The 21,072-nt window shown below is 37.0% G+C and overlaps 1 protein-coding gene across 1 annotated transcript in view; it reads left to right on the top strand.

The window, feature by feature from the left end:
• Positions 1-21,072, top strand: part of LOC108093462 — a 43,297-nt gene that overhangs the window by 18,666 nt on the left and 3,559 nt on the right. The window contains 3 exon segments of the mRNA XM_017193538.2: positions 6,492-6,536; positions 13,993-14,099; positions 16,130-16,226. Coding sequence (XP_017049027.1) covers positions 6,492-6,536; positions 13,993-14,099; positions 16,130-16,226 — 249 coding nt within the window.

Genomic DNA, 21,072 nt, shown 5'->3' with positions numbered 1-21,072 from the left:
GCACTATATATTTTAATCAAAATTGCTTAACCCAACGATTTGGTTGTTTGGCCCAAAGCATGTGTTAAGAAGAACCGTTAAAAGCGGGAGAAACAAAATATAAAAAAGGCAAAACGAGACAATAAACCATAAACAATGGCAACGGCATCAAAACATGAATTTCACGATAAACTGACCTATCAGACGCAACAACTCGACTATTTGTCCACTTTACGATTGGCCACATTAATGAAATTTATTCACTCCGGAAGACCACAACAAATGGCCAAAACAAAAAAAAACCAGAAAAAGAAAAAAAGGGGAGAGGGGGCAAAACCATAAATACAAACCGCAGGCATTTTAATTTTTCTGTTTTAACATGAAAAACGCTTCGCAATGTCACCCAGCATCAGTGCCACAGTAATTTGCATCCATCAGATACAGTTTATTTTTTGCTGCCGCTTATTAAAAACGCAAAAACACATTTAAAAGTTGCAATTTGCATACAAATCACGTTTCGGAAATTCGGAAAACATTTTGGCAAGAGCCGAAACGAAAATATATATTTTTGATTCGTAATAAGCAAAAATTTCTTGAATGAACTTGCGTCAGTTTCTGTTGTTATTTTTCGCTTACGGCGAACTGCAGGTACGTAGATACAAACGTAGATTTGCGTATTTGGGAAAGATCATCTGGTGATTCACTTGTCGCTCGATCTGCTCGCCAGACAACCATGAATGAGTAAGACCGCTCAGCGTTTTATGGAAATTTATGGCAAATAAAAACAAAAAACACGACAGCGGGAAAGACGAGATACTTTCGCTTAAGTGGGGAACGCTATTTTGTGATGGGGACTACATCTAATTGCTGAAAAGCCATCAATTAGCCAACTGAGCGAGTGGGTAGGAGTGCCATGAGTCCGGTAATTGTTTCAGATACATTTCGCAACTGTTTTAGATACGGGAATGACCGGCCGCAGTTTTTTTTTTTCGAGCTCACAACTCGCTGGGGAATGTCTTAATCTGGTCTGAAATTCAACTTGCATTTTTCCGTAAGCGTTTCATTTTTTGTTAAACAATTAAATTAATTAAAATTCACGCTTATGGCACATTTTAATTACCGACGGATACAACTGTATTCCGAGGCTCCATTTCACGCCAACCAGAGAAATTTTCAAGCTCAACGCATCTTTAAGATACCAAAAAGTTGCTTCAGGCGACAATCATTAGAGGTACACAGCAAATAATTTTTGGTAAACATTATTTCCTACAACTTTTCCTTCCATGTTGTAATTATACGGCAAATGGCAATTGCATAAGACCAACACTTGAATACCGCACCCTTTACACCCTCTTCAAACTTTTTCTTGGGTAATCGTTGCTCAAGTAGTTGAAGATACAGATTGTGATAAAGACCAACTCTAATTTGGTTTTGTTTTTGTGTTTCCATTCCATTGCCATTGTGCTCTCGTGATTTTCATTCATAATTTTCTGTGTGTGTCTGACTCTGACACATTTCCCGAGATAGCCCTCGAAAAACTTTCCCAAGACTTTGTTTTGTTTATATTCCATAATTTGGCAATGTCTTTGAACCCATTTCGAGATGTGTTAATGTGCATTTGAGCTTCTTGCCCGCCGACCATTACGAAATGCTATCCAACTCCGAATTCAACTTCAATTTCGAGACACAAAATCTAGCTCTATAGCATTTCTCTGCGCGCTTTCGCAAGTGAAATTGCTGGCAAAGCCGGCGAAAAGAAAACCAAGTTGAACACTCTGTCTTTAGTTTATATACATTTTTTTCGGGCTTTAATGGCCCGGTATAAATTATTTTTTTGTTTATTTAGTTTGGCCGGGGCTTACTTGGGTTTCTGTGTTAATTAGACGAGTCTACATTTCGCTTAACTGCTGTGAAGAGGGTCAAAGGGGAAACTCTCAGCTGAGGTAATTACAAAACTTTACAAAAAACTAGAAATATAATTGGGTTAGCCTGCAGACGCTCCAGATTCCCCATTAAATTTCTTAAATTAGGAAAAATCCCTTTCATATATTCGTTACCATTTTCCGTTTGAGAAATTCCTATTGTGTCATATAAATTTCGCTGACTAATGGCAAAAAGCATCTGATTCTTTGGAAAACTTTGAAGAATGCTTTTCGGGTCTTTGGCTCTTTCACAAAAGTGTCAAACGGCATTTGTGTGGAACAATTTCGCTTCACTCTTGACATTGACACCAACAACTTTTCCCAACCTCAATTACAATCAATCACACATGGTGTCTGTTGGTCAGCTGGCCAAAGAGCATTTCTGGCCACAGTCCAAACAGAAACCAAAGTCGTGCGTGTTTTGTTCGAAAATTACTATAATGATAGAGGCTTCTCACTCCTTTTTTTGGTTGCCTTCAATGGACAACAAAAGTTTGGTTGGCCTCCTGCAAATATTTCATTTATCATAAAGTGTGGGAGTGGGCCTCCCAAGGATCTCTTGGTCTTTTGTGTCTGATAAAAATGACAAAGGACTGTCGTGGTTAATGATGATGATGATACCGCCTGCCAGGAGACCTACTGATAAATCTCACGGGCCACATGTTCCAGCCACTTGTTTTCCCCGCCAAGATTTCACTCTCTAGGCGTTTATTGAGCACAAAAGTGGTCGAGAGCTGCCAAAAGTTGTTTTCGCCGCTTTGGAAAATGTCACTCACCACCGCTTGACCAGTTTTTCATTTTCATTTGGCGGAAAAGCAACGAGTTTTCCCGTCGCCAAAGAAGCGACATATTTTAGTATTAATTATTAATTTCTTTGCGTATATGGGTGGTTAAATTAGGATCAGGTTTAGTTTTTTTGGTGAGCATTGATTGCAAATTAATTATACAGGAAGTGTTTTAGGTTAAATAAGGATGTAATACGCCAGTTAATAATGCGTTTATTATATAGCCACTAAACTTGTTATCAATTGCATTGATTGTTTCTTGTTTTTTTTTTTTTTTAAATATTCATTTATCATTCGACTTGCACTTCACTTGGCTTCCTCGTTTCACATGACCCACTTGAGTGCTTGAAAATCAATGAAGCTTACAAAATATTTACCGCCCATTAGCACGTCATAAAAGGGGCGGGGCAGAACAAGCAGCGAGCTATAGCTATGTGTTTCCCACACAACCTTGGTCCTTCAAGTACCTACGCTAATAAGCAAATGTTGGGAAATACGAGACTTCTTGACTTCTTTGCTCATGACATATGTGACAGGCGGTAAAAACAAAAGCACCCGAACACATGTATGACTTCTGTTTGGCACACGAAGCGAAGAGGGGCGGGGGAAACATATATCTTCCTGAAGCGTAAGTAGTATGGCTTTGATTGGCGGAAGTTGGCAGTCTTAAAGGAAACCCCTAGAAGGTTCTTAGTCGGTCAGACCACCCTCAATGAATTATTTAACAAGCCAGACTGGAAGGCGGTTGAAATGCAAAAAACAAAACTCAAGAGGCAATAAAGTTGCATTAAGGCCATTCACATTTGTAAAACAGAAGGAAGTCGGTTTTTAACATTTATTAAGTTACATTTGTATTATAAAAAACTAACTGATATATATATTTGCATATGAATTGAATTCGATTAGCAAAGAAAAAGTTAAATAATTCCGAATGATTTCAATAAATATTATTCTTTATGTTTCGACTTTTCGAATTGGCATTAACGTTTTAAATTAAACATTTCCCTATAATAAATCAGCTTATAGTAGTTTATAATTTAATCTTATCTTAGAAACTCCTCCAGGAACTCCCCTAAAAAATCAATACCCAACTCCTGGCCAGAACTGGTTGCAATTTAATTATTTATAAGAAGTTAAGAGCCAGGGCTGCGTGGCAATCACTTTCCTACCTGCAGAATATGGACTCCGTTCAGACAAACGAGGGAACATTTTCTTAAGAACTGCAGCAGGTGCTAGACGACAGGCCTTCATTAAGAGCGTATCCTGGCGTATCCTGGCATCCTATATTTACGCAGATACTCGGTTATATGTGGGTGTGCGCCAGTCTGGATCGTAATGAATATATGTATGTATATGTGTGTGCGTTTGTCTGACAGTGTGTCTCCTTTTCAATCTTTTTGTTTCGCCTGCCTCCTTTTTTTTTTGGCATGCATTACCCTTAATGAACTCAGGACATGGAGACAATGTCTGGGGAGGCGTTCTACCTGCTTCGACCTGCTGCTTCCCGGGCATTAATGCCTCAAACCGGGCGCTATTATAAATAATTGCACAAGAAAATAGGGAAAATAGTGCAAAGTTTCCCTGCCACTGGCTGTTGACAATGGTCGAGTGGCAGGGGGCATATTCACCTGGCACAGTTCTCACGGCCCGAAGCAAATCATTGGGCTTGTGGGCAGGCCGACAAAGTGCGCCGACTGGCGTTCCTCTTTTGTCTGCCGGAAAGATTGGGATCGGGAAGTGGGCACAAGATACTAAAACGGGCGACAAAAGTAACGACAAAGGTGTGAATCGATGATAAATGGCTTCGAAAGTATTCAAGATCAATAATCTTAAGACGTTCTATTTTAAAGGAACGGAAATGGGAAGCGAATACCCTACTTTCCATAATCCAAAAATAAATTAAAAACAGTTATAGAATAGTTCTTGGTTTCGTGCATGGGAAACATATAAGCCTTAACGGAAAAATATGAATGAAAAATTCAAATGTAAATTTATCATACGTACAACTTAACATATTTTCTCATTTAAAATCTTGTTTTTGCTTTTATAATTTGATTGTTTATTTGCTTTAAATGGATTTAAATTAGTTTGTTACAAAAAGTTATTTTCACCTTTTAAATATTTTCTGCTAGTTAATTTGCAGTCTTGTTTTACTTTGTTCAAGTGAAAATCAAAATATCCCATTTTTTCTGGCAGTCAATCAGCGGACACCTTTCAGTTATTTTTGCCTGATCAAAACAAGTCATAAAATTGTTCACGATTTTTTCCAAACAAAAGTGTGAAGCGCACAAAATGATTGACAGCAAATTAAATTGAAGCATTGAACCTGCGGCCCGCGAGCTGGCCAAAACTCGACGGCCAATGTCCAATGGCCAAGTGGAAGCCAGTGGAAGGAGCCAGGTGATTGGCAACGCTTGTTAGTTGGCTGACCTGACATAGAGATGTCTCTTGTCAGCGCTCAATCAAACGAGAGTCTAGACGAGTGTGACAAAAGCGAGTACTGAAAGTTGGCTAACTAACTGAACGGCCGGCAGGCAAAGCTAATTTGACTTTGGAGGGCAGGAAACGGAAGCGAAATGCCTGGTGGCTGTGGACACATATGAAGATGGATGAACCTTATCCGAACCTTGCCCATTCGCTGATCCAACATTTTAACTGACAACTGACAGTCAATTTGGCTCGAAAGAGTAAAGAGTTGTTCAAGTCAGTCATCGATTTTGAATTTAGTTGGCCGTTGGACCAAGCCCCTCAACGAACATCTTGTTAATATTGACTGGCTAATGTACTTCACACCTTTGTTTGCCCTGTGAATCAGTTTTTTTTTTCGAGCCGTGCCAAAAGTAGCCAAAAAAAAAAAACATTCAACTCTCTGCCGTTTCTGCCGATGCGCACATTCACTTCCTCGTCGAGTGTATTTAAATTGCTCATCAGTAACAAGCGGCACAAACGGAAAAAAAATACAAAATTCTAATTTACATAAACAATTAAAGGCAGCGAAGCGAGCGAAAATAAACCTCGAAATAACAAGAGAAAATTTTTGTGCAAACAAAAAAGATTAGTGCACTTGAAACCTCGAAAACCGCATAAAAGCGAGACTATTCCGAATGATAGTGTATTTATAGAGCGCGCCATTCGCTAATTGTTTAATGCGACAATTAAGAAATTATTACTCATACGCACTGGTGAACGCCTGACCTTAGACAGAACGGGTGTCAGTCTGTCAGAACGGGTGTTCAATCGCCCACACTCGATCACAAAAAAAAAAAATAAAATAAAATGAAATAAAATAAAACAAAGCAACAGCTATAGTGACAAATAAGTCGCTGGCACACTTGACTGGCTGCTGGCCCAACTCGATTTTGTTTAATAGAACTCGTTTATTTGTTGCTTTTGTCGGATAAGCCGCGTCAGGTTGAGAATATTTATTTTTTCTCACTCTTGGAATTTTTTTGTGGATGCTTATAGCATAATCACCAAATGCATTTGCTTTGCAGGTGGATTGTGAAAAAATGTTGTTATAAGTTCTTAAACCCTTTTTAGATTCTACTTTACGGATATTTAATCGGCTTAGCAACTATTTAGCTTTTTAATCCCCTGATTAGAAAATAATCTGAGATTATTTGTTACGAAAGATTTGATAAATATACTTTTCTAAACTACTCATAAAAAGTAATTAACCCCTGTGGGATTTGTAAAGTGGATTGTTCGCCAAATGAGGGTTAAATTTGTTATTAATTTATTTAATTTTTTTTACAAAATCTTGCCCTTTATTAATGTTTTTCTATATTTTTCCTTCTCTTTCCAGGTGAGTTGCAACAACCAAAGCACTTGGCTCAATTTCAACCACGACGTAAGCAATATCATAACATTTTCCTGCCAATAGTCTGCCAACTCCATCCGAGATTTCCTTTAAACTACCAATTTAAGCCACGAATAGGTGCCTCAAACTTCTCGAACGCTGCTCGCTTTTAGCCAGGGCCAAAAGAACACAACAATGTTTGGGGAGAGTGGCAGAAAAGTAAAAGAAAATTCGCTGGATTGCAGTTTTCTTCGGCTTGTGTGAGGCGTGTCAAGCTGTGACCGTTGAAAGAAATACCAAAAGACTGCGGAAAATACCAGAGCTGTCGTTCGCATGTGTTGCACTCGCTACGTGTTCATGTTAAATGTCATAATCAGGCACGGCAAACAACTACAGCAACAACTACTACAGCAACAACTACAGTAACAACTCACAGTGTGGCACCGAGTTTATCTAGATACAAAGTTGTCTTGGAACGGCATGTGAAATGGTTTTTTTAGGGGGCGGTCTCATGCTAGGCGTGACCTTACATAGTTGCGGCTAATAGATACACATAAGATACAGAAACATGTGAAGCCAGTTCCTTCGCCTTCGCGGAGAGTCTGCCATCAATTGCAGTTTTCCCAGCATCTCGCACATCACCTCTGATGTGCTCCTAAAGCTCTCTAAATAAAAAAAACAAAACATCATGATTTTTATCGAGCCCGCATGACGCCATCGTCCCAAGGGGGAAATGCGGTTGGAGGGAATACACCGCAAATGAGACTGAGAGGTGGCAAAAATATGCATAGAATTTTTAAAAACACAACCAGAAGGGAGTTGTCCTCGGTGGAAAAAAGGGAACGTTGAGATGCCCTAACATTTGGGGATAAGGAAACAGCAAAGTTTAAAAAAAAAGTAGAAATGAGTGTTAGGAGAGTAAAGTTAAAAGTTTAAACTTATATGTATTCAAGTTATATTTGTTACTTATTTTATTATCCGATACCTCACACTTCAGGCTATTTAAATTAAATTTAATTAATTTTAATTTTGCCTATTCACATTTAAAATTAATATTTTATTTTTAGTTTTGATAATTTCTCCTTAGCAACTTCCATCCCAAATATTCTTTCTTGTGCCGATGCACTAAATCATTTAGATTTAAGGCCACATGTGTTGCAAAATCGAGGCACCCTTGGCCTTCCCCTTCCTCCGGCGATCAAAGAAAAAAGAGCATTTAGGCTCGCAGCCAATGGGCCAACACTTCCTGGGCCAAGTTCAAGGGCTGCTCTTGCCACTCTTGCCGCTCCTTCTGCATCCTGTTCTCGTTTTTCCTGTTCGCACACATGGCACGCCAAATTCTCAACACTTTTTTCTTTGCGTTAGCATTTATTTCATTTAATTTTTTCTTTTTGGCAGACCCAACGACGCCTGGGCCTTTGGCCACTAACATCCAACATGAGGCTGAAGATGATGGCAATGATGAATTTCTGAGAAGCCACGGGAACAACTGAAATTCTCGTTCTGGTTTCTGCTCTTTTATTCATCTCTTTGCGCGGCAGGATCTCGTTCTTCTTTTTATTTCTTTTTCTTTTCATTATTTTTTTTTTTTTTTTTGGATTTTTGGTCGTGTGAACATGGCTCGTTTTGAGGTTCTTCTGGGGTATGAAAATGGTTTTCGGGCAGCCTCCCCACTGAGACAGTGGCAGTCGCTATTTCCCATTTCCCGTTGCCAAATGCATTCGAAAAGACTCGGGCACCAAAGCAATTCGAATTGAAACGCAGCTTGCCATTCTGAGTGACTGGCGGACAGGCACCGAAAAATGATAAAATGTATTTGGCTAGACTGGAGGGAGTCGGTTGAAGGTCGATGGGGTGAATTGCTTGAGGAGATTGTGAGTTATGACTGCCGAGAGCTTAGTGCACAAGTCCACAAGGGGTAGTCAAACACAGGCCACAAAGAACGGCTTTGAATTCCGGCACAGAAATAAATGTGCCACTTAAGGGGTTATATACCTTTTTTATTTTCAAAAAATCGACAATTTTTTTATTGCTTTATCTTAAAGAACCACTCCTTGAGAACATTTTCCCAAATTTTCATAGAGATTCGAGCAGTTGAAAAAAAGTTACAGCGCTCCTAACCGCGCGCCTCGTAGCGGCCCGAAACTGAACTTGAAACTTTAAACGCGAATATCTCGAAATGGTGTTTCTTGAAAAATGACTTTGCGGTGATAACGATTGGCGGAAAACTACTGAACCGATTTACTTCAAATTTTTTTTCAAATGTTCGTAATGAAATTGTCTTGTGCTTGAACGATCGACTTTTCACGCAAAAATTTTTTTTTCGCCGAAATGAATTTTTTAGTGAAATTTCTAGAGAGCAAAAAGCTCATTTTTAGCATAAAACGTTCCCGTATGCATACAAAAATAAAAATTTTTTAAATCGTTCGTTCAAGCACAAGATATTACTCTAAACTAATGAAATTTTTTTACTTTTATGGTTTCAATTGACTGGTTCGACCAGGAGCGTTATCACCGCAAGGCTCTAAAAAAAAAGGCCTCTAAGGGAAACAGCCACCCCTTAAAAACTAATTGATATTTTTCCACGAAATTTTGCACAAACATAGTTAATAAAGTGTACTATCAAAAAATTAAAATACCCGTGCAATTAAATAATTGCTACATACCTAAAAAAAATTCCGAACTTTCCTCTTTTTCTTCGACAAAGAAGGTATATAACCCCTTAAAAATGACATTAGATATCAGGAATCATATCTCATATATAATATAATATTTGTTTAGAAAAATATTACATAAACTCCCATTTAAAACTTTAAATAAGTTTAACTTATTTAAATCTTGTAAAATAATCAATGAACCTATGAACATAGTTCTGAAAAGAAGAGTTATTAAAAATTGCATACAAAACAAATACTCCTTGTAATATACATATTATTTAAGGACTTATTAAATATTTTAATCAAAGAATCAAAAAAAAATCATCATAAAAAACTCAATACATTATATGATTTCTGATCATCAACTTAAAAGTTCTTAATCATTTTCCTCAATTAGATCACTTTGTATTTTCTTCCTTTAATCTCCCTTGATTTATTATCAAGCTGACCTACTTTCCTGAGAAGCTTGACCGTATATCTTTGATGTGGCAAGGCAGATATAAACTCATTCCTCACTCCCAATTTTTTATTCATTTACCACGCCCATTGCCTCATCGACAGCGAGTTGCGTTTGGTGTTTTGCCCACCCGAAAAGCCAAACAGGCAGAGAGAAGCATAGAAAAATCTCAGCTCTGCGGTCATGAAGGTCGCCTTATTAACACATAAACCATAAAAGCCAAAAACCGTAGGCACATGTTTGGCCAAAACAAGAACAGCCGAACAACCAAACGGCGACGAAAATCTTCATGGCTTGCCTGCTTAGAATTGCCCACATGTGTGTCACGTCACGGCAGACGACAATGCGCCGCAACAGATAGACAGATACAAAATACCAAATACAAAGATACACAGAAACCCAAACGCTCAGATACTCAGATACTTTTTGCATGTGCTCACACGAGCATGTGTAGAACACACACAGGCAGTCCGTCCGCTTGAACTGGGCTTGTTTTCGCCATATGTGATGGGGAAAAAATAAAATAAAATAAATGTTTAGGCGGACTCTGTCATGAAAATCTTTGCTCAACAGAATTTTGAATAGTCGTCAATGGATGTTGGTGCGGTTCGGGTTGATCTTAACCAAAGTGTCGTGTGTCGGTGAAACTCCTGCGAAACTCAAACGAAAAATTTTTATCGAAAAACGAAAAACTTGAAAAGATTTTATTGTGAAAATTTTCTTCAACGTATTAATTTTGCATTTCAATTTATTCACAAAGCAAGATGATTTTCTCTACGGATTTGCATTGGGTAAGCAAACAAATTGATCGGCAACTTTCAACTTTAGTTGACTTTCAATTAAAACAGTGCAAATATTTGAGAGTCGAACGATTTTTTCCGTTGCCTTTTTCAATTGTTTCAACATGACTTGTTGGCAAATTGAAATTCATTTTCATTTGCGGATTATATTTGACTTTTGCTCAACATTCACTAAAAAAATCGGAGCGTTGTTTTTTCCTCAGTTTCATTTTGTTGCCTTTTGATGTTAACTCATCCAACCAGAGTCATAAATACTTGTTGTGCTCTCAACTGGCAAAAGAGAAAAATATTTATTAAATAAAAAACCGTCTGCCAGCCCACCTTTTCATATGGCATTTGATTTTCCTTTTTCTTTTACCGGGTCGGGCCTAACTTCCCTCGCATTTCCAGCTGTTGCACAAATTTTCACTTTGTGTGTTCTTTTCACTGAACCCGCCAACGCTGAAAGTAGTTTGCGTCTGTGGATGCGTGTGCATAATTAAATTAAAAAAGTTTTTTGCCATAAAAGTCATTGACTCACAGAGGCTGCCTCTTACAGCAGTAATTGTTTTAAAGAGCCGCCTTGATAGCAGTGATTTGAGTGGAATGTCTTCTAAAAGAATTAACAGAAGATATGAGATAGTTGTCCCTCCCAATATTTTATTATTTTCTAGTATCCCATATACATACTTTCACCAAACAAATTATGACAACGAAGATTAATGAGACCTACCAAAAGTAAAAACTATTTTGTACCATGTACGTTTTATTCCCCGAACGTCGATTTGTTTGCTCAACATTTTCTGTCCCCATGGGCAGGTTTGAGGTCAACGGAAATACAGAATATAATTATGGAATAAGCTCATATAAATCAAAGAACCAAAGTGTATATTTTATATAGTTCTTAGGAATTTCCATACATACTGACTAAAGTGTGAAATTCTGCATTGAAATTGGCTGATTACAAGAGGGAAATACATTGTGAATCACTCGAGTTTGAAATCTCTTAATAGATACCCAACAATTGAGAGAAACTTGTGGGTAAAACTTATAATGTTTTTGATGACACATTTGGGTTGGGTGAGCGGAAATCATTTAACAATTCAAAAGTGTGTGAAGAGGCTACAAGTTCTGTGTTGGCGTTTTAGTTTACAAAACATATAATGGGTGTGAATCCGTCAAAGTATCAATATGCGACAGAGATTTTCAGTCCTCATCCTCAACCAGTACAACCTAAATTAAAAGCCACCATAAAAGGGGCGTCGCTCAGACCAGGTAATTGTGTAATGCAATCAAAAAGAAATACCAGAAATATTTTTTTCTTTTACCACTGCACTTTGCAGACAACAAACAGTAAAACCTGCAGCATAAATAATCAACTGCGGAGGGAAAAAGGAGTTTCTGCAATTGCTAAAGTTTTCACACACGAAAAAATGACACGAAATGCAATGAAAATGAGGGCATTAAGACATTGAAGTCATGTGGGTTACATAATAACTTGAAAGTTGCACAAAAAATCCGACATCCATAGGAAGTCAGAAAAAATTGAGATGGAAACGTAACAACACCTTCCTCTGACTTTTAAACTTTTGTTCTCAGTTGAGTTGAAATCTTTGTCTGTTCGCTTAATGTTTAATAAACACCTCTTCTTGCTAATTAAAAATACATTTATTTATTTAAATTATTGTTTGCAGAAAGATAAGATATGATAATTTATCTTTAATGGAAACCAACGCAAATAGGTAGTCGAGCACAAAAGATAAATCTTGAATAAAAGATAAATAGAAGAGTGTGCTCAGTGATAATAAAGACTTCTTTTGTTCTTACCAGAAGTGAATTTTTCAAGTTTTAAATTCCAAAAGTAAACAATAGAAAACTTTGGATAATTGCTAATTTAATTTTATTAGGCATCCCAATGGAATAATTGCCACCCCAAAGCCATTGATTTGACACACAATTCTATTTATTTTGGCCAAAAAAAAACAGAAACAAGCCAAGAATATATAGTTTTCCCCCGCAGCAGAACGAAAAAAGCCAAGGAAATTGGGGCCCAATTGCGAAAAGGCAAAAGCAAACTCATTTTGCTCATTAACTGCAATGGCTGCAGCACGTTTCTTCCTCTCTCTTTCCCGCAGCATCAGTCCGTCTCTTTCTTTTTGGCATTCCGAGCGCACAATAGTTTTTAATGCGCCAAATTAAGTTTCAGCTGAGTTTTTTAGCCCTTACTTCGCTTTGTTGGGAATTATCCGCTGAAACTCTTTCCTTCTTCTTCTTCTTCGCCTTTTTAGCCGGCTTTCCTCTTGACCATATTGAGCTTGAAGTTGGCTTTTGTCTGCCCGGAGCTCGTGACTAACATTAATTTGACCAGAACTGGCTAAGAACTTCATTCCATTTATAGGATAGATGGTTACGCGCAGATAAAACAAGAAAAGTATCTTCAATTTCAGCGCCCAGAAGATTTATTGCCTCGTTTCGGATATTTGCCAGATTTTGGCAGAAATTGTTTCTGCTACTTTGAAGCTTCCCTCTGAATTTCAGAGTCTCTCCATCTCAATTATAATTCGATTTTTGTTTCAAGCTTTTGTCAATCCGCAAATAAAACGACCCGTTAGCATTTTGATAGATTTTCGCATTTATTTTTTTGGCAGTGGCTTTTTGCCTTTTAGGCATCTCATTAAGTTAGCGAGTTTCGAATGGATTCGTTTCAGATTGGCTTCCCTGATTTTATGACTGCAAAATGTTTGAAATTTTTTGTTGGCGACAAAGTCGATAATTTGCCAAAGGGGTTTGTGTGTATAAAGTTTGAATTGAGTTATTAAATCGAATTGGGTAAATCTAATGAGTGTATTTATTCCCATCAAAGTTAAACAATTGACATATTTTTCAGCTCTTTAGCTTCTTCACCATTTTAACTTTTTTATTAAGCGTCCTCAGTTTTTATTAAACAGTTTCTGATCGATAGCCATTAATCTCTGGGCCGAATCGCCAATCGCTTTATCCATTGATCATCGCTAATCTTTTTAATAGTTAATTTAATCCGAAACCTCAAAAAAAAACCTCATTCAGATACAGATACATGATAATTACGGCGAATAAGCCAGGACACACCGCGCTACATTTGTTAATGTAAAATATTGTAACACTATGGTTGATAATAAATTGCCTTAATGCTCATAAAGCCAAAACAACAAACCGCACAGCAACAAACAGAATTTATGGCAGAGTAATGGTACAAGTCGAGAACGGGGGATATATATATATATGTATATGTATAGGGGGGATCGGTGGGTGGTTCTGGGGGGCCAGAGGGCGTTTGGGGTTGAAAAGTGGCGCAAGTGGCAGCGTTTTTAAAGCAACATTAATCATGAGCTCACGAGAGTGCCTCGCTTTCTCCCCGCCGCTTTCTCCGCTCCTGTCTAGTGTGTGGGAAATTGGCTTTTTCATGCCCGGGCCTTTTAATAATTTATAAAAGAATTTACGAGCAAAACAGCTGAGGCATAGAAGTGCGTTAACTACATGCACACAAGTATTCCCGTAATTAAATTTGAAGAATGCACAATCAGCAACAATTTCCCGCCTCTCACTCACTCACTCACTCTCCTTCGCTTTTGCAGCAATCCTTGCTGGCAGGACGCATTCCGGTGGCCTCCATGACAGGACCCATTAAACGTGGACTGCTCTGGCAGCAAAGGGATCGCCTCTTCTCCCGCTGGAAGGAACGGTGAGTACACTTGCAAAATAATTAAAACTAAAGTGATTTTTGGGGGATATTTATTTGTAACAAAAGCATTTAACCAATTGGCTAATAACTTTGGAAACAAATCATTCATTTATAGATCGAAATATGCTTTAAAATAAATCCCAAGAAAAATTTTAAGTTATTATTATTTTTAGTAAACATTTTTTCCGATCATATATTCTTCATTTAAAATATATCCCATAATTTTATCCAAAAGGAATTCAGTATGCCAAAAAATCAAACCATACATTTTTAAATTTTTATTAGCAAAATAAGACAATTTCACTAGCTTACTTAATAAACCAAAAACCAATAAAAAATTTCATTGTTTAACTCTGACTTTAACTTAAAGCTGTTTAAATTAAATTGGATTTCATCTTCTTTTTCTATATTTCGTTTTATATCTATTTATAAACCTTATCATATTAATGTATCTTATTTTTCGCTGAAAATTTATTTAAAACGGCTTATAAATTTGATGACCTGTTTCTTCTGTGTGGCCGAGTGGGGATGCATAAATGTTAAGCGCTTTTAAATTTACCTCCACCGCAATCTGCATTGGCTGAAAGACCAGACACAAACGCCCCCGCAGCCCCGTAAAATATGCAAAAATATTTCACAACCTCCGAGGGTTGTTAATTGCAAAAAAGGGCATAATTGACAGTGGCTGCATGCTGGCTCGTCCTTTTTTAGATAATGCTAATGGGGAAAATCGGAAGGGGTTCTTCAACGCGACCGACTGACAGCTCTTTTGTTTTTGTTTACCCTCTTGCTGCATTTAATTGAAATTTAATTATGTTGCAATGCAATTCGCTGTTTTTGTTTGACTTTCGGCTGCTGCCCTTTGAACCGATAATTACGCTTATCGCTTATCATTTATCGACGCGATTTAAATTGACATTTAATGAGAAACTAAGCCCGGTACTTCAATGGTCAATATTTGATTTGCATTTTTGATTTAAGCTAAATGCGTTGTATTTTAATACCTTAAATGGCGTGCTGATGAAAATAAATCTGGGAGATTTTCGAAAACATGTCTAACATAATTAAACAATTTTATTTCGCAAGCTGTTTAATATATTTAATTAATTTTAATAAGCGATTAGCTATTTAACAGGCATGCAAACTCTTTTAGATTAGGACACTAATCATATTCATCAAATTCGTGTTAAATGAATGTTACAGCCCAAATAAAAATAATATAATATAATAATTTATCAAAGAATTTTATACATTGTAGTGGCTATATTTTTTTATAATTTTATTTTTTCTTTTTCACTAATTGAGTTCTCCAATTTTTTGGATTAGATCTTTAGTTGCATGCCTTCACCGTTTACCAAGCTCAACTAAAAACTGAACCGATCATTATCTTCCAAAAGAATCCCTTCCCTCTTCTAGAAACCACCCACCGAAACAAACCGAAACCGAAAAACCCGCGAGCCGTTTACCTCTTCCGCAACAATTTTCTTAGCTCAATTTACTTGACCACGCTAATAGGCAAAACAAAACGAAAACTTCCACCAGGGAAGTGAGCTATTATCCAATCCAAATTCTAACCAAAAGCATTCGAATTTCTGTTTAGCTTGAGAACTTTTTCAGTTTATATATCTTGCTTACTGAGCTTCATTCATAATAAATAAATACGGAGTTTATGTGCACCAGAAAAACGCTTGGCACATTAATAAAGTCGATTTTCATTGCTGCAAAACAATAAAATAAAAAAATTATAATATTATTATCGTCTCGCGGAAGTCATAAAACTTGAAGTACTTTCAAGCCCAAAATCGTGGCAGAAGATTTCTTATATTTTTGCGCATGATTTATGATTTATTAATAACACACTCAAATGGCATAAATGGGGAAGGGTCTAAACATTTTTTGGCAACAATTTTATGCCGGTTTTGGAATTAGAGTGTCTGACCTTTAACTGAAGACTGCCGTCAGATTTAAATTTAAAGGTCAATTCTGAATTGAATGATTTTGTACTGACTGAAGACAATCTCTACTTGCAGATACTTTGTGCTCACTCGTGACTATTTGCACTGCTTCAAAAGAGCCTCGGGATCGGCCAATGAACGTGCCTCGGATATGGGACAGTTTATCTTTAAGGTAAGTGGATACCAAATCTAGGAAATCTCTGAAAAAAAGAATAGTTTAAACTTCACAAAGGCAGAGTTATAAAGTTATAAATACCTTTTCGTTCTCCCAGAACTTCTCCTCCACCGAAAGTGTCAAGCGAACTTTTTTATTTACTGCGCATTGTGTTAAATTCTATTGCAGTCGGCGAGAGATTTATGCCCAGCATTATGAACAACCCATGAATATAACCTGTTCGTGATGGCTGGGGTTTATAAAGGGGGCTAGGACACACCTTTCCCGCAAATAATAAAAAAAATGGTTTATAAATGAAGTCTTTTTGGGTTGACAATGCCAGACACATCGAGTCACGTTTTGCAATTGACTTTTCAGCCAGATAGATGAGAGATATCCGTTCTCCTTTTAGGGGAGTCAATTGATAGGCAATCTCTAGTTGAAATCCGTACGAATCCGTTGAAACCAAACAAATCCTGATCGAATGGGGGAAATAAAAGCGAAAAGAAAAACTTCAACTTTGGCTAAGCTCAACTAATTGGCTAAAACTTGCATCTACTGCATGTTAATTTGCCTAACTATTTCAGCCACTCCCCTCCTCATCTTGGGGTTCCCCCACTTGGGGTGCCTCTCCTTAACTCACTCCGCACAACTTTTGCGATGAAAACAAAGCAAATACGAGAAATACTAAAGGCAAACGGGCAAATATTGCACACAGGCAGCAACAACAAAAAACACAAACAGGAACAACTGCAGAAGCAACAACAACTGCGAAAAGCAAACAGGAAAATGATAATAGAAATAAGGCGAAATATAAACACTCTTTGGGATGCTTTACGCGGAAAAGCTGGGAAATGTTTACTTAAATTTATAAAAATTGTTTGGGGAAAAAAATGAAAATAGCAGATTATTTTTCATTTCAATTCTCAATTCTAAAACTTAAACTAAAAAATATTAACCAATAAAAATTGCATATGCTGAACTTCCAATTCAAGTTTTATATTGAACAGAAAATTTATATATTTTCTGTATATTTTTATTTGTTTTTATGTATTGTCTCTATTTAAAATATTCACTAAGAGTATTAAACACATGATTGCCGTGAAATTGTTCATTACCTCAGATGATGCTGTGTTGGTTGTTGTTGTTGATGACATTGTTGTTGTTGTTGTTGCTGTTTAAACAAATAAGGAAAATGCACATAAAACTGCAGTGGCAACAACGAAAACAACAAATGCCACGCCACTGCAAAGAGATCATGGGAAAATTACTTTAACTTTTTTTTTCTTTTTGCCCGTTGAATTTAATTTTATTTTGTTTGAAACTTGTGTCGTTTTTCTTTTTGTTGGCACTTTTCCGCTAAAATCTCTCTCTTAAAAGCAGTGTCAATACACAACGAACATCAGGTTGTTGTTGTTTACAGTTTAATTTAAAATTAAAATATATTTTTTTTCTCGCAGATAAAACAAAGTGAAAAACGCTGCGCTGCTGTGCGGGCAATTTTCCAAAGTAAATAAGCAAGAGTGGCGAGGGAAATGGGAAAAGCAGACACGGGGGGAAAATAATGACATAGGTGGAACTAAACGGTGAAAAATCCCGCACCGTGCGGGAGATTAACTTATTTAATGCGAGGGAAAACATTTATAAAGAAATTACGAGAAGAATTCGTTCTGCTTGGAAAATATTAGGTAATTCGTTTCACAAAATTGGGCGATTTTCAATTGAAAATCCCATCAAGAATTAGGGTATTTGGCCGATTTCCCAAAATTCAAAAGCAAATAAACTGCCCGTTGACCTTCAGGATTATGACCAAATGAAATTCAACCAAAAATGGTCAACAGAAAACATCAAAGCCAGCCGCCCACGCTTCGATTCTCTCCAAAATGCAAACCTGGGGAAGTCAGCCGTGAACGAGTCATTGAACAAAAAGGTGAAAAGGTGTGAAAGAAAGGCATTGAACAGGTGCAAGCGAGAGGGGAGATGTCTCGAAATGTTTGACTCATTAATCAGCGCGGAAGGCGGCATCTCATTTTATCGCTTCTTTGTGATTTCGCTTGTTCATTGATGTTTTATTGACACTACAATGATTCAATATTGCCTCGTCGATGTAATCAACTTAATCAATTAGGCGAGAAAAAAACGTGCGAGTGAGTTAGGAGTCCGGAGGCAGACTGTCTGAGTTTAATGATTTAACTTAATTTTGGCACCATTTTCAGACAATTTTCACAAACAGATACTAATTTCAAAAACAGCTTTAAAAGTAAAGAGATGCTAAAGAGGAATTTTATACATTACAAAAAATTGTATAAATTATTTACAATTGAAAACAAATAATAAGAGCTTTAAAAAATACCTAGATAAGCAAAGCTTTCTAATTTATAACCCTTTCTTATTTTTACATTATAAAAATTTAGTACTTTAATTTACCAATATTCCCATGAGGCATCTAAATTATTTATAATCAATACAACTTTTTATTCACCATATATCAGACGTATAAACGTGGTAAGAGTGATGAAACAGAATTGGTCTGATTGTCTGGCATCTATCTACCTGAGGGAAATCAATCGGGCATAATCACTGGCAGGGGCGGACGCAGAAAAAATTTTGGGGGGTCCGATCGAAAAATTTTTGTTTTTTGGGGGTCCGATCAAAAATTTTTACGTTTGGGGGGTCCGATCAAAAAATTTGTTATTTTCGGGGGGTCCGACCAAAAAAATTTTAGTTTTATGGTTGAAAAGCCGTGTGCTGTAAGGAAATTTGAAAAAGTCTGAGATTTTGGAGGGGGTCCGGACCCCCGGACACCCCCTGCGTCCGCCCCTGATCACTGGTGATGAAAGTGCGGAGGGAATGGGGGAAAATAGGTTGGAAGGGTTTCCATGTCGGTTCATCTGCCTGCGGGTTGGCAAAGTTTTCCGCCTCAGAATTTTGCAGTTTTGCACTTTGACAGTGATTGAAAGCAATATTGATTTTTGTCCTTGGATAGGCGGCGAAAGGATAATGTGGGAAAAAGGGGCGGCCTGTGGGGAAATGCAATTTCCGTCTGTTCAACGTTAATGAGCATTATTAATTGGGTTGCACTGAAGTGACTCTGATATCGATACCGAAGTATTTAATTATGTGCGAAATGCATAAAGGCATAATGAAAAAGTGATACAAAAAAAAGGAACAGGAAAATTTTAATGTAGACAAACTAAAAAAACACGATATAATCAGGTTAAAGTATTTTAATATTTGTAAGCCACACGCGCCTAAAATCAATTTGACTTTCCCAAATCGCAATGCCAAAATCTGAACCATTGACCAGTTGAGCTTTTGTGTTAGTTTTGACAGCTCATGCTATTAAACATGTCAAAATATAAAACGACAGCAGCAACAACAATGGAATTTGTTCATAAAACTCATAAATAACAATAATAAATAATAACAGGCGGGCCAGCAAGCCGATCAATATCGACCTTGAGCACATTATTTGTTAACCAAACGTAAAACGGAAATTTGGAAAATGTTTGGCCATCGATTGTGGGTTGGCACATATTACGAAAGAGTGAGGTCAGATTTGGGCAGGGAAACAGAGGTCAAATTGGACAAATTTTTCGAATATGAAATGGGGAAAACAAAATAAGTAAAAGGAAAGATAATGTTGTAAAAATGTAATATAAATAAAACCAAAATAAAGCAAGCCGATTAAGACTGATATTATTTTTAGTTTAGTTATTGGGCAACACCAAACTCATTTACAACGCACAGTTTTATTTATAAAACCTTGGTAAAGACTTTCCCAAACGATCTACGTAGGAGTTCTGACATATTTCTTCGGGATCATCCCAGAATACCATAAATATTTTAATTTGATGTATTTTTTGCATGTCACATCCCACACAACATTTAAGTATTCGACTTCCAGAAGAGTTTCGATTTGTGATCTTCGATCGAGGCAGAAGCAAATCCCCCTAAACATTCATTAAATAAGTAGAAGCATTTACAATATTCCTAAATCCATTTGATGCCTTAACGATTTATCATAAAAAGCGATCAGAAAAACACTGCCCCTAGTACTTTAAGAACTTAATTAAGTTGGCCATTAGAAGAGGAGAGATGGAACCAATGAAAGAAATAAATTAGGAAAGAAAGAGGCAAACTTACAAAGGCCGCATAACTTGGCTAATTGCCACACGCGGTTGCTACCAATGCCTCAGTCGCAGCTTCTTGATTTTTCCTTTGCTTCTGCTGGCCCTGCTGACATATTTGCCTAATGGCCTCACATAGTTCTTGGCCATAAGCGAGCGACAGCACGATGAATCGCTGGCAAACTTAAAGTTTTACTCATAAACAAGGGCTACGAGCACACACAAGGAAAAAAAGATGTTCAATAAAAAGTTCAGATGGCTAAAAAGTTTGTGGCACTCCTCTGGGGAAAGCAGGAAAAGCGTTGGCGAAGCGCCGATGGAACTTGCTGGCCTAATGACTTTTAACCAAGTTGCGAAATGCAAAAAGAAAGGAGGCCATGTACTAGACCACTGACACTTAATTGGTGCATTATTCAGGCAAAGTTGTTACGACTTACATAAGTTGCTGCTCTGCACTTTTCATTAGTAATTTATTTTACTCAGTTTATGATGCTGTGAAATGTAGCCCTTGTATACAGAAGTTTACAACTTTGGTGAGAAGAGTTGCTCTGGAAATATCATATATGTAGTTATTTATTAAAATTATGTGGGAGGTTGGGAATAATTTGAATATTATGAGCTGTGATAAACTTAAATCATTCAAGAGAGTTATTTATAAATAATAAAATTAAATTTTTTGAAAGCCTGTATGCCATATTATTTTAGGATTGTGTAAGATTATTACCACAAATTAT

The sequence above is a fragment of the Drosophila ficusphila genome, unplaced genomic scaffold (genome assembly GCF_018152265.1).
Source record: "Drosophila ficusphila isolate 14025-0441.05 unplaced genomic scaffold, ASM1815226v1 contig_787, whole genome shotgun sequence".
NCBI lineage: Eukaryota > Metazoa > Arthropoda > Insecta > Diptera > Drosophilidae > Drosophila > Drosophila ficusphila.
The sequence above is the reverse complement of the archived record's forward strand: the minus strand, read 5'-3'. Positions and strand labels throughout refer to the sequence as shown.